At 34.5% G+C, this 14,011-nt stretch overlaps 1 protein-coding gene across 13 annotated transcripts in view; it reads left to right on the top strand.

Moving 5' to 3' along the window:
• Positions 1–14,011, top strand: part of LOC142344497 (sodium channel protein 1 brain-like) — a 182,220-nt gene that overhangs the window by 93,138 nt on the left and 75,071 nt on the right. For all 13 annotated transcript variants that reach the window (XM_075396185.1, XM_075396182.1, XM_075396186.1 and 10 more), the window contains exons 5-6: positions 1,647–1,868; positions 2,150–2,265. In XM_075396185.1, the coding sequence (XP_075252300.1) occupies positions 1,647–1,868; positions 2,150–2,265 (338 nt within the window). The remainder of the gene's footprint in view (positions 1–1,646; positions 1,869–2,149; positions 2,266–14,011) is intronic.

Genomic DNA, 14,011 nt, shown 5'->3' on the forward strand with positions numbered 1-14,011 from the left:
ATTATGGCACGGGGTTGCAAATTATATTTACCCACTAAGATAGGGGTGGTGGGGAAACAGACAAAAAGTTTTTTTCAGTTGCAATTTTTTTAAGGAGCGCTGAATGAGAAGGATTTTGCTGCTTTTTTCAGTCACATTCTTTAATTAAGTCAAATCACAACTGAAAAAGAATACACTTGAGTGCTTTTTTCGGAGAGACCTTCACGTCAATTCAATGAGAGAATTTGACTCCTTGAAAAATTCATTAAATTAACATTGTGATATTGGGGATACTGAATGGGAAAAATGGCACAATTATTGCACCATAAAAGCAACTCTTCAGCTCTTTTTTCACTGCTCGACTTAATTAGTTGTCCATGGCTTTATTGAGCGATGGACTCGTGTGTTGTAAATTGAATTAAAAAGCATAAAATTATTACCAGTTTATAACTCAAGTTAATACTGTTTACCCCTAGAGTAATCTCAGGTGCTTAATGCAATCAGTTCAGCTTGGCTTTGTTTAAGTTCACTTAGCTCAGTCTTGTTTTGTCAGCTTGAATCAAATCCGGATGGAAAGGAAAACCTTTTCTTTCTGCCTTTTCGGTTTTGTTGACCGATAAATTCCCGCCACACTAGAATAACATTATTTTATGTGCCTGCTTAAATTGGGAAATATTTGGTAATGTAGCTTTTCCGGTTTAGGAAATACCCTACGGGGTTATCTTTGATCACTCGGCCAGTGAACAATTTTGGAATAAATTTGTGAAATGAATTTGCAAAGGCCTGAACAGGACGCGTTCTTTGTGATGTTAAACCCCAGGCAAAAAGAATTGGATCCCTCACTTATCCTTGTTGAATTTTTTATGAACCTTTTTTTAGAAACTTATCGGAAAATTTAATTCATGTTTTTAAACTCATTATGGCTTTCGTTGTAAAGTATCAGGTCATGTTAGTATTCTTGATAACCGCCCATCACTAAAATTCAGAGGTACATGATTTTGTATCCGATAATGGGGTAATATGAGCACAAGTATTTTTTGAACACGGCCAATTAAAGCAGTCGAATAAACTATCCGTTGAATGGTCACATACAAAATTTGAAAACAGAGTTATATTCGATTATAAATTAATGCATACTAGACTACTTTTTTTCTTAGCTGTTCTTAACAGTTTCAATCAGTTTCTTTCTCGGTTTAATCCATTAATAACTCGAAATCTCAGAAATTTTGACAAAATTTGACAACTTGCTTTAGCAATCAGATAACTGGGAAATGGGCGGATTAAATTCCACTGGTCAAAGACCTTGAAGACCTTGATTCATAATTGAACACTGGTACTGTTGTGATAATCATATGAAAATCAGAACTGATCTTGAACCAGCGATATCCGTGCGTGAATCCGAGATACTGTCCACTCAGCTATCGCTATTGTTGATTTTGCGATGGAAGATGCGCTTTCTGTTTGATCTATTAGATAACCGTCTTTAATTTTGTGACGCTATGTGGGACTATTTTGGTTGGGACTGTGATATAGACCTTTGGGCTGTTTTGTCGGAGCATATCGTGTAAAAAAAAAACGAATTGTTAAAAAAACAAATTTATCAAATTGAATGGAGCGTGAAAACACACGCCGCCAAAGTGCTGGATTTTAACGAGATTGGTATTTAGACGTTCGTCATAATCAGCAAGCGGATGGGGAAGCACTCAATCTACAGGTTCAGTGCGACGCGTGCCATGTGGGTGCTGGGTCCTCTGGACATTGTGAGGAAGGGCGCCCTGTTCATTGCCACGAACCAGTGGTTCGATGCTGTTGTCATCTTATGCATCCTCATCAATTGCGTCTTCCTCGGCCTAAGCAATCAGGTCAAGGTCGCCGAGTACGTGTTCCAGGTAAGACTAAAACAACCAGGACACAATGACACTACTAGGGAACTCTCTCATCCTCCTCTCATCGTGAACAAAATTGTTTCAATAGGTTTTCTATAGATAATGGCTTGTGTCGCTTAATAAGTGGTAGGATTTTCTATTGGGGGGATTTTTCATTTTGGGGGGGGGGGGGGTCATCGTTAATACGCTCAATATGTCCACTTTTCCTCGCATTGTTCAGAGTTTGTTAATTATGTTTTTTTTTATTATTTGTTTGTTTGCTTGCATTGTTTGTCTGTTTAAAGGCCTTCTACACAATTGAGATGATGATCCGAGTGACAGCGAGAGGATTCATGCTGAACAAGTACACGTACCTAAGAGACCCCTGGAATGTCCTAGACTTCGCCGTCATCATCATAGGGTGAGATAACCGAGCCATCAATTATAAGTAGATAATTTTTGTCGGTACCTTCAAGTTCGTGTCCTCTGTAAGACGAATAGAATCCCATTGCAAAAGTGAACCAAAATCTCATTGCAGCCTTTCCTTTTCCAGCTTAGTGGGTCTAGAACCTAATTGAGGGGAGGAGCGACATGTTACGAGGGCTGCAATGAAAGTTTTTTTCTAACTTAACCGTTTCGGGAAGAATCGAGGATTGCTGCGCCACAATAAGAAAATGACTGGTTGCGAAGCTGAATTTAGATATGATTCAGTTTTTCATGGTTTTTGTTTATTTGCATTTCTTCACGCTTATAAGCTGAAAACGGAAATTTTGTTCATCTTTTCATGTCGGCCGATGGCAAATACTCTCACATAAGTGAGGTATGTCGCTTGTTACTCATTAGCAGTGAGTTTTAGTTGAGTTGCGTAATTTGTTTTTTTGTCATAAATGTTTTTTAAATCACTCTAAGTGAATTTAACACTAATATTAAGATCATTTGAGTTTAAATCTAATCGCGTGTAAACTCAATGAAAGACTTCTCCTGTGTAATGAGCAGTGTGAGTTTTAGGGAAAATTGGATTATCAAATACATTACAAGACTTTTTTAAGTGGTTTGTATAGACTTCATCGCAAACTGCCTCGATTAATCTCCTTATCTATCCTGTTTATTCTTTCCTTCCTTTTTTTATTTTAAGTCATGTAAGTCTGTTTCGCAGTTGTTATGTGTTTAATATGCTAAGTATTCTATGCCTCATACAACACTGTGTATGATCGTGGAAGTGTTTTTAATTGCTGTTTAAGACGGCAACTGTTTCTTTTCCCGATATGTGTATTTTTACATCTTCATCATTGTTCCTTTTTTGTTCGCAAGAGATTTTTCTCGAGAGAAACTTTTTTTCATAGAAAAGGGAACTTTGTATTGTTGCTATAATCTGCTAACGTTGTAACACGTTTTTTTTCACATTGTACATGGTATTGGAATACAAATGATTTTTTAAGGGTGTAGGATATTAGGCGGGGCCAATTTGAGTTGTCATTATACGAAAATCTTCAACTAACATTTTGAGGAAATTAGGTGAAGACTTCTAAATCCAATTGACGCTGCAAAGTTCTCAAGTTTCCCTAGAATTTTCCTTACTTGAAAATGAGTCAATATAGTGCTTGTAAAATGTACTGTTTTTCAAACTGTTTTATTTCTACAACCCTCGGAAAAATCCAGGAAAAAATTTTTTTACCAACAGTTACAAGGGAAAGAGTGGAGAACAGGACAGACAAGTTTGATATTTAATGCTGAATAGTAATAATTAAATAATTATAGTTCCTGCGTAATCGCAGCGGAACATCATTAGTACTACAGAAGGCTGTTATCAGCTGCCCTTTTTCTTATTATTCTCCATATTTCAGACTGGTCTTTTTATGAGCAGCATCGCTCTTTTTTGGTGACTATAGTCTTTTTTTTGCGCCTGAAACTTTCACGTGGCACCAGCATTGCAGCCAACATTGATCAGTCTATGGTCAACCTGAAGCTAAGGTTAAGTAAAAGCTCATCCTCACACAGTCAGCTTCACGGAGGCAAGGGATTGAACTCTCAATCTTTGACGTGTGAATCACACACCTTACCTCTCGACTATCATCATGTAAGAACTACAAAAATTGGCTTTGCCCAATCGAGTTTTCGCCATTTTTGTGTACTCCTATTTAAGTTTTTTTAGCACATACGAGCAGTGTTTATTAGACGTTAAATATTTTCCATTGAATATATTTAATAGTTTTTTTGATAAAAATTGCTTTTGTTGGTTCTTGTCATTATTAGCTCCAAACGATTTGAACTCATTGTTGGTAACAATTAATTCTTTTTTAGAGATCTAAGACGAAAGGTCATTTCAATTGCAGTCCCTGTTTTTAGATTTTTCACAGCCAGAGTTGGAGGGGGCATTATGTTTTTTGAGCAGAGATGAGGTTGGACCATGATAGATCATTTATAGTGAAAGAAAAAGCTACACCAGTGTGTTTCGATGGTAAAATGGGAGATATTGCGGTTTTACATTGGTAGTCCTCTTGAAAGAATGCGTAAGTACTTAATTATCTTCGTTTTGTACACATGACCTCTGACACGCCTTATGTCCTTTTTCGATTTCGAAAATGCTTAAAGCATATGTTGCTCAGCAAACAGGCGAGGACACATATGATTAACAAACTGTCCGATTTTAAACGACTTCATTTATTCAATATTTCTTGTCTGTCATTTGATTATTGACTTACTCCGACTTGTTCAAGTTTGTAGGTTGTGAACAAATTTCAAATTTTTAGGAATCTTCGTGTTAAATTTATTGAGTTTTCATCCGACTATTGTTTTTGTACTCATTGAAAGCTAGTATTTCTATTTTTTAAAAGAAATATCGCACGTTAATCGGGATTAGGTTAAAAGTTTTTGAGAGTATTGACTGTTATTGACATTGTTGGTGCGACATTTCCCCGGGTAGGTCATTACTGTTTAATTTTATTGTCATTAAGTTGCGACACAATATTAACATCAATTATTGATGAGCGGCTCCATGACATTTAACCCAATGCTAAAATACTCAATAAAATTAAATTGATTCCTTTTGATGTTTATGGTCAGTAGTTCGATTACAAAATGCCAGTTGGCATGTGACAAACATCAAGCATGTTTTTATCACTCTCGGTTAGATTCGTCCCATATTTGGTTTTTATGATTCTTTGATATCAAGTCCCACAGGTCGCTGACCCATGGTGGTGGCAGTTACACTATAAATGATCTGGATTATTAACACAAATTTTGCTAATTAGTCTTTCTGATAATTTGAACTATACGGTATAAAGTTCGGGAAACTTGGGTATTTTGACCTGATTCCATGATACGCGATGGCTAGTACAAATCTCGTAATGGCATTTGGACCAAAATTCAATGTTTTGCTAACACAACCTTTCGATATCCGAACCTCGAGTTTTTTTCTTCATTGGTATAGGAAAAATAAAAAGGTCCCTAAGAATTTCCTGCCAAATTTGAACTTGAATCTTTTATTTTTCTCTTTTTAACTTATCTAACCTCTATACATGAACTCTTTGAATAGATGTCCCAGTTTTTGTCCTGATGATATCCTGGACATTTTACTTGGTCGCAGAAGCTTCTCAAATAGTATGCGGTGACTACTTTTTCTATGTTTAGTACCGCATTTGACTTCCTAACGCTAGTTCCGCTTCAAACGCATTCGACTAATCTAATCATATCAGTGATTACTTTGCCAAGTTTCAATCTGGTTTTATTTTGAGACTTTGTTTATTTTGGCACCATACTCCAGCTATGCTGACGTATTGACGTTGTGCTGAGGTGAATTTGAATCAATTCTGCGCCTGAGGTTAAACAAGAATTCGCTCAAAAACTGCTATTGTTTAAAATGCATGTATTTAAAAAATACATTTGCCATTTTTTTCATGTAGATTGAAAAGGCTAACAAGGAAACTGGTATTAATGAATGTTTTGAGGATTTCACTTTCCTGTGAGGATAACTGAAAACGGAAAGTTAGAAAAACGGAGCAAAAACAGGGCATCGAAGAGTAGTTTTTAATTTCAAACTGTTTTCAGAGATATCTGCTTCATAGTATGATATATGTCATGTACACGATGTTTTCACAAGCTGAGGAATCGATAACTATGTTTTTAGACTTGGAAAACCTTGTGATAATGCAAATTTTTAAAAAAAAAACTTATTGCAGATGATAGTATCTATTGCACATAGAGTATAATATTAGAAAATTAACATGCACATGTAACCACTAGCGTAATTTCTTCCATTCTCGGATTTAGGCTGAAAATAGGCAAATCTTTAGTCTTTAGATATCTAACCGTTTTAATCTATGATGTCATGACAAAAACTGACTCAAATACTTTGTAAATTATACGCAATGAGACATGAGCCTCCTAGCAAGTAAATAAATTCGAATTCTTTTGAATAGTGGATTTAGCAATAAGATTTTTTTGATTGTGTACATCGCCTTAACGGCGAACTTTGATTATAAAGTTTAGAACTTTGCCTTGTTTTCTTAAATATAAAATTTTACAAATATAAAAAGTTGTGTACGTTCAAGGATTATTCTGATTTTATCAGTTATTTTACACAGTCACGAAACTAGCACTCCAAGCCTTGGTTTTATATTTATACATATACATATTTGTATGTATGTGTAATTTTGCACATATTTATTTAGAAACATATTTGAGAAATTGACGGCAGAGAAAGAAAGCCCTTTTTAATTTTTTACGTTGAAATTTTTAGCTTTTGTTTTGTTTGTCAATCTTGTCTGTGAGTTTTAGTCTGCCGTTTTCTTTTATTGGGAACGGCCCTATCAAAGTGTGATAAATGGATCCGTTTTTCTCGGGCCATGACCTGTAAACTCCAGATGCCATCGAGTTCTTAAAATTTATTAGGTTAATAAACAGCTCTCAGAATTGAGTGGGGCTCAATTAGTTTGAATGTATTACTTTTGCCTCATTTTGGTTTTTTGACAAGCTGTCCTTATTTTTAGCATCACCTCTAACTTTGCTAACGTCAATGCCTGTCCAAAATTCTCTGTTTTCTCAGCCTTTTACTTTTATCTATTTTTTCCTCTTTTCTTCCTTTTTTTTCCTTTTTTACCCCTTTCTCTATCAAATCTACCACTTTTCCAAGCACTACTTTTTTTCACTGACAGAAGGTCTTGCTACAGAGGTCTGATATTGCGCAAAATAAGCGCTTCGCTAAACTTTTTATCTTGGGGTGGGCGTGGGGTGATTTTGACAGCATATAGATTTGTTTTCACCCCTGTCCCCCTTTTAGCCCCAGCACCTTCCCGTAAAGCACTTTTTGGTCGCTTTCCTACTCCCAATTTTTTGTTTGATTTGTATGTAGCGTAGCGTACACTGCTTAGATCGTATTTTCTATTTTTGTGACGGACTTATAACTATATATACCCGCTTGCTTTTCTCTAGGCAAAGTGGGGCTTCAAATTTCTGATGTTATTTTGGGTTGAAATTTAGGACGAGATAAGAGCCTTTAAAATACAGCAGTTTTCAGTAAAATACTCAGTTCCTATGGGGAAGTTCCTGGCCTTTACTCTCAAAATGTGTTGCCAAAATTTGCGTCTTGATTTGTGGGGTGAAATGCAACGCATGTCAGGTGCTCAATATGTAATCAGTTAAACTGTGACCAAAATTGCTTATTTTAGATAAAAGGTCAAGAAGCATCAACTCAACGTTATACAGGTCAAAAATGTAAAAGGTCGTTTAAACGATTGCCAAAAGAAATAACAGACTTTCTCATGAATTTAGTTTAATGGTTGGCATAAAATATTGATCTGAACACGATATTGATGTTTAGTAACAATAATTAATTATCAGTCGAGGTCAAAGGCGAGACTGGGTGACGAGAAAGAATAGATTCACAAAATTTGTTGTTCAGCTATATTTTCGCTGAAATTGTTGAAGATCGATAAGGATAGAAAAGTGCTGGCCTGTTTTTCATTTCACAAAGCAAATAAGTTACAATGTTCAAAATTTTCAAAGATTTTTATTCATGTTTTTCGATAAGATCTAAAATTAAGAAATGGCGTAATGAAACTCTTAGTTGAGAGAAAGGTGAACGCAAAATAAGCGTCAGCATTTTTCGATTTGACTCTTTTTTGTAAATAAGCAGTCGAGATAACGAGAAACCTAAGCCTGCAAACTCGTAGCGGTTGATACTCCAGCCAGAAACTTTAAAAAACTAGACTCTTTTTCTTTGCTGCTTATTAGTTCTGCTAAATGTTGCAAATAGCATAAAATAAACGTTTTTTGTTCCGACCGACTTTAGTGGGGGAGGAACAATATATTCAAATGGTTTTTTTTGTTCAGACAATTTGGCCGATCGATATAATCATCGTAGAGAGTTGTGAGTGGTATCATTAGAAAGCCCGTCCAGCGTAGAATATGCAATTAAAAAGATTTTTTCAATTTTTGATTTTCATAGGGAGATATGGAGGTTTAAAGTTTTGTGAATTTTAGACGTAATTTAGCTCTTTTTATTCACATATTCGGTATTTTTGACCAAATTTTCGTCAATTTTGCTAAAAGTATGTTAAAGTTGTTAACTGTAGTGTTATTGACTTTATGTCTAAAGATAGAGGAGGGTTGCTGAATTGTTTGATCTGGGTTGTTTGGTTCGAATTTTTGCTAAACTTTTCAAAATTCAGATTTTTTCGTCAAAAATTGGACCAAATTTGCTATTTTAGCCCACTTGCTCTAAATTTGTTGGAAGTGGACACCCTAATACCGCGGGCATATTCTTCTAAACCTCTGAAAAGAGCTAGTAACAGTCTTCTGGAATTATCAGTTTGCCATTTTTTTGCAAATTTAAACTCGATAGTTATACAAAATGCATTATTTATCTTTGACAAACTAAAAAATTTTGTTTAAAAATTGTTCTTTTTTGCAACCATTTGAACAAATGGGTGTTTTGCTAGATGCGCAGCTATATTTGGGCTTATCTTGATCTCACCATGGATCCTTATGATCAAAATTTTTTAGATTTTAATGGGGCGCAACCTTTTTTTCAAAATATTTCCGCCATGTAAATATTTTTTGTAATTTACTGCCAACAATTTCAAATCAGGGCTCAATTAATGACAGATAGAATAAGCGAGATTACAATTGACGAGGCCCAAAGAGATTGTATTATGGTTTCAGAGTTAAGCTCATGGTTTTTATGGCTCTGACCAGTAAAATTCCAGTAAAAATTCTATGGACTTCTGGAGTTTTGCTTTCATTTGTTGCACTTTTTGTAGCTCAATTACTTAGTGTCTCCAATCAAAAATCCAGTTAGCTTTTTAGGAGATAAAAAAGAACCTAAATATTTTTCTCAGTTGTTATCTAATGTCTGTTATGACTTTGAATATATTTGTATTGAGAAAATATCGGTGAATTTTTGAACCTTGAACCTATTTTATCTTATTTCTCTCAACATGGGGCACAGTCTCAGAAACAAAAGATGAAAACTGATTTCTCGAGACTCATAAAATAATTTGGATAACGGTTTTAATTTCAACTAATGGTTTCTTCGTTTTGCTACTGCGCTTTTTCAATTTTTTTTTTTCATTTTGAGCATAATTGCATATTTTAGGAGTTCAATTTGTTTGCTTGCAGAATTGTCACTTTAATGGCAAATCCAATTGCAGGAAAGCATAGCGGGATTTTCTACAGCGTTAAAAAAGGCGTAGCTGAATATGTTAATTGTTTTTGTTGATTATTTTATGCTTTTTGGCCGAGACACAGTTATCTCGCAAAATTTTGTGGATTTTTGTTTTTGCCTATGTTTTTCATTATTTTTGATGTTTTACGTCATATCACGGATAACGATAGGCCTCAATTGCTTCATCAGGACGTATAACTTAAACTTGTTGAATATTTCAGTTTATAGCTGTTTGTATTAATGACTTTCAAATTAAACTTTAATTATTTTTCAATTGTCTCGTTTTTCCTTTCATTTTCGTCAACATGTGACTCAATCTAATTAGAATTTTCAATTAATTTTGTTAATTCAAACATTTTTCGCTCTTAGTTGTACATTGTGAATGACTGCTTCGACCATTTTGCTTCATAAGATTTTAGATTTCTTTACTGTTCAATTTTTTGGGTTTGTTTTTGTTGTCACGTCTACGTTGTCCTTTTATAAGCAAGACCCGTTGATATTAAGACAAAAAGAAAGTGATAATTTACACTTCTTGCAGGTAACAGCTGATAATTATAGTGCCGTGAACAGTGTGAATTCGTCAAATTGTTTGAAGTTTTGTATTTGTTTCTTTTGTTGGGTTCTGACTTAATGTCATTATTAACAGGCTCAATTGGCTTAATGAGGTGTTACAATTTAATCCATTGCTTTCTGTTGACCCCTAAATCTGATTTTACTTTTGAAAACATTTGTTTTCAAAAACTTTTTGGGTTTTTGAGCTTCGCCAATTTTTTAAATAGTTTTTCGGTCGATTTGTAGCTCAGTCTCTATAAAAACAGGTCACAAAACATTTCCAGTGAGCTGTAATTTAACCATTCGAACGGTTTTGGCTTCAAACATTTGCCTCTCGGCTTTGTTACTACTGTTGCTACGAGAAATCATAAAATGTTTGAGATTTTTATAATTTGAAACTTTGCGCAATTGAACGCTGGTAATGACATGTCTCAGTTGCTCCCTATGGAGATGTAAATGAACATTTTAGTGATTTCAGTTGATATCTAATGATATTGATATTTGTGATATTAATTTGTTTCAAAAACAGAATTGTATTTTTGAACTTCGCACCTCCTTGCTCTTTTTGTCGACCTGTTATCCAGTCGCATTGAGGAGTGATCCCATATCTTTTCTAATGAAGTATAGCTTAAATTGTTTTGTTTAGGTTTTATCTGATGACAGTTTGATTTTGTTTTGATTTTTTATTATATACGTCGAGTTTTGGTGGTAAATAATGTTTGTTGTTTGATTTTTAAAATAGTCCTTTCTAGTAGTCCCAATATCAACAACTTTTATCGGCCCTCTAGCGTGGCATTATTGTATTCCATTGGTTGTTTATTGAACGGTATGTTTGTATATGAAAGTTTCCTATCTCTTCATCATTTGGTAGCCAATTAAGTCAAGAATGTGGATGAGCGGGTTCGGAACATTATGTGCGTACGCACGTTACCGAGCCTCCTTTTTTTCTAAATAAACACGCTGCAATTTCTCAGTCAACTTTGTATATATTTCTTCTAGGCTCATGCAAGTGGTCCGACAACAAAATTTTAGAATCTCGCTGTAGTTTTGATGTTTAATTGCCAGCAGTTGTCAGAAGAGGTGGCCTAAGATTGATAATTATCAAATTCATTGAAGGTTCCAGTCGAGTTCTGCATGAGGTCTGTCTGTATTTAAGACAGATTATTTATAAATAGTTAATGTGTTCTGAGAGACCCGATCCTCTGATCGTTGAAGCCTTTGTTTACCGAGTAAAGTTTTAAGAAAGTTCAGAAAACGAGAGGAATTTTTTAACATGTTCTGTTTGAATAATATTTTTAACGTCACACGTCAGTAAATGCTCAGAACCTTCCAAGTACTTATCTCTTTTGCATGCTGACCTCTAAAATTATTGGTTCAGTCGCAGCTGCTTCACCTCGATAGATCATGTAGTGTGCTACTGCCAGAAGTAAAATATTGGAAATTTTTTTCAAGGCTTCCAAACTCTTATCCTTAATGTCGTTTTGTGTGCAGTTTATAGTTCTCACCAATGAGATATGTTAATATGTTCATCACAGCGTAAACTACGCCTTAAAGTTACTTAAGAAAAGGAGGATTAGATGCTCTCACTCTCCAATATGTGGATGCGTTAATGTTTTAGGCACCATTAACGTGAAACGTTAAAGAGTGCGCTGCTTTTTGTTAAGTTAAACAGCAGTTACGTAAGTAAAAAGAGCTTATAATGTGATGTTTTTTTCATATCACTGATAATCGAGCAGTCACTTTTATAATTGACCAAAGTAAACATTTCCAGTTATATTTCTCTGTATTTTTTTGTTCAAAAATATTCGTCTTTCGATCAATTTTGTTTTTACAATGGCACATAAAATTGTGGCACAAGGTTTCAACTACAACCTATTTTCACATTTATCTTTATTTTATCTGGTTGTAGTTCTTTTTCAGATGGGGGCTTTTTAGAAACCACTGTTATATGCTTCAACAATTTTCAAACGTTTGAAATTTGTTTTCTTTTGATTTGTTGTCCTTGGTTTTTATTTTTTGTCCATTATTCTTTGAGGGCAATAAAATTATCAAGAATGCGAAGTCTTTGGAGTTTTTTGAGTAAAGAGGATGTTCCATTCAATTTATTAATTTTAAGTTAACTAATGAGCAGAGCGTAAACTACACCCTAAAGATACTTAGGAAATGCAGGATTGAATGCTCGCTCTCAAAAAATGAGAATAAGTTTATTTTAGGTTAGACAAACAACTATAAAGAAAAAAAAGCTTAACAATAGGTTTTTCAATTCGGAACGCAGACAATCCGTCACTTTTGCGAATGATCAAATTGACTTTCCCAGTTTAATTTATTGTCTGTTTTTTGTTCTAAATTGTTTGTATTGTGACCAAAAATTGAGGTTTTGGTGCTATATTTGTGAAATATTTCATTGTTGTGGTAAAAATTTATTTGAGAGCCCCCTTTTTGAAATCAATATTCATGCTTCAACATTTCTCTATTTTAAAAGAAGTTGTTTTCTTTTGATATTGTGTTCTTGAATTTTGTTGCACACATTTGTACCCATTCTTTGTTTCAATGAAGTTAAGAGAATACAAAGATCTTGTTTCGATGAACACAGTTGCTTGCAAATATTTTTGAGAGAAGATGGAGTTTAATTATTTACATAAACTTCGAAATTTAGATTCATATTAGATTTTAGGATTAATAATTTTTTAAAGGAATAATCTGTTCATTCGTACTCATTCGGCTATGTTTTGTTCTACATATTAAACTTAAACGATTGTTTCATTAAGAGCTAGTAGATCGTTGAAAAGAGAACATCATTGATTTTGCTTTTTGTTTCATTTCCTGCATAGTTTCCTGGTGTAGCTGCACAATCTTAAAAGCCAGGATATGCTCAACGACTATCAGCTTTTGACCATAATTTGAAACTTGTTCTAAGCAATCGATTGAATAGAAGTTGGAACGCTTTTTATGCAAATACTAGACCATTTAGTAAGTCACCGATGTTCCCGGCTGAACTTTGAATAATTTCCCCAAGTGCATAAAAGCGGCTGTTTTATGACATCTTTCCGAATAATTAAGCCTGTGCATACGCAGCAAAAATGGGAGTGATTCTGAGTGGGGTTGCAATTCCCTAGGGCACTTGTTTGAAGTAGAAAATGAAGATTGTCTGCTGCATTTTTTCAAACTAAAAGCTTGTAAAGATGAGGTGTGTTCTGTGCAAAATGAGATGACTTTATATCCCTCTTATTGTAGCTGGGTAGTAATTTGTGATGTTTCCCTCAAATATTGTCTGAGATATAAATGCCCTGAAGAGGTTCTGTTGCTCCCTCATCTAGACATCCGATTTATTACCCGCCTGGTTGCTCTTTTGTTCATGCTGTCACACTTTGTTCACATGTCCCTGAAACTTGCCTCTGTTTTGGTCTGTTTCATGCGCTGTATTCCCTCCTAGTGAATGTTGAATAGTTCCAATTAATGAAAGAGTCGTTACACATTTTACATGAAGACATGATTGCATATTGAAGTCTATATTAATATGTGGAAAACTGCTTGATGTTTCCATGGGAAAAAAACGATCCCTACACTGCTAAATGGGACAAACTGCAATATTTAAGATACGTTACATATGGCCGGGACCCTTGAGATGGGGCAAGAATTTTACAGGATGTGTATCCTTTAAAAAAACGGAGGTGTTATAATTCAATGCTCTGAAAATTATGTTTGGTGTACTGTGTAGCTCGTAGCACATGTCTAACAGCTCTGATAATTCAATGCAAATTCATAATCGTACAAAATATAAAATTTTAATAAAAGGTTATTTGTGCTTCGACTTCCGCAAATAAATTTAGGGACGTTGAAATATCATTTGATCGTTTTTTTTTTCAACGATTTTCTCACCCAAGAAAGTTTAGGCAGTTTTAAGTATTGTGACTTGACTTTGACACGACAAAAATCAGGAAGAAAAAAATTG

The sequence above is a fragment of the Convolutriloba macropyga genome, chromosome 8 (assembly GCF_964194025.1).
Source record: "Convolutriloba macropyga chromosome 8, txConMacr16.3, whole genome shotgun sequence".
Classification (NCBI taxonomy): domain Eukaryota; kingdom Metazoa; phylum Xenacoelomorpha; order Acoela; family Convolutidae; genus Convolutriloba; species Convolutriloba macropyga.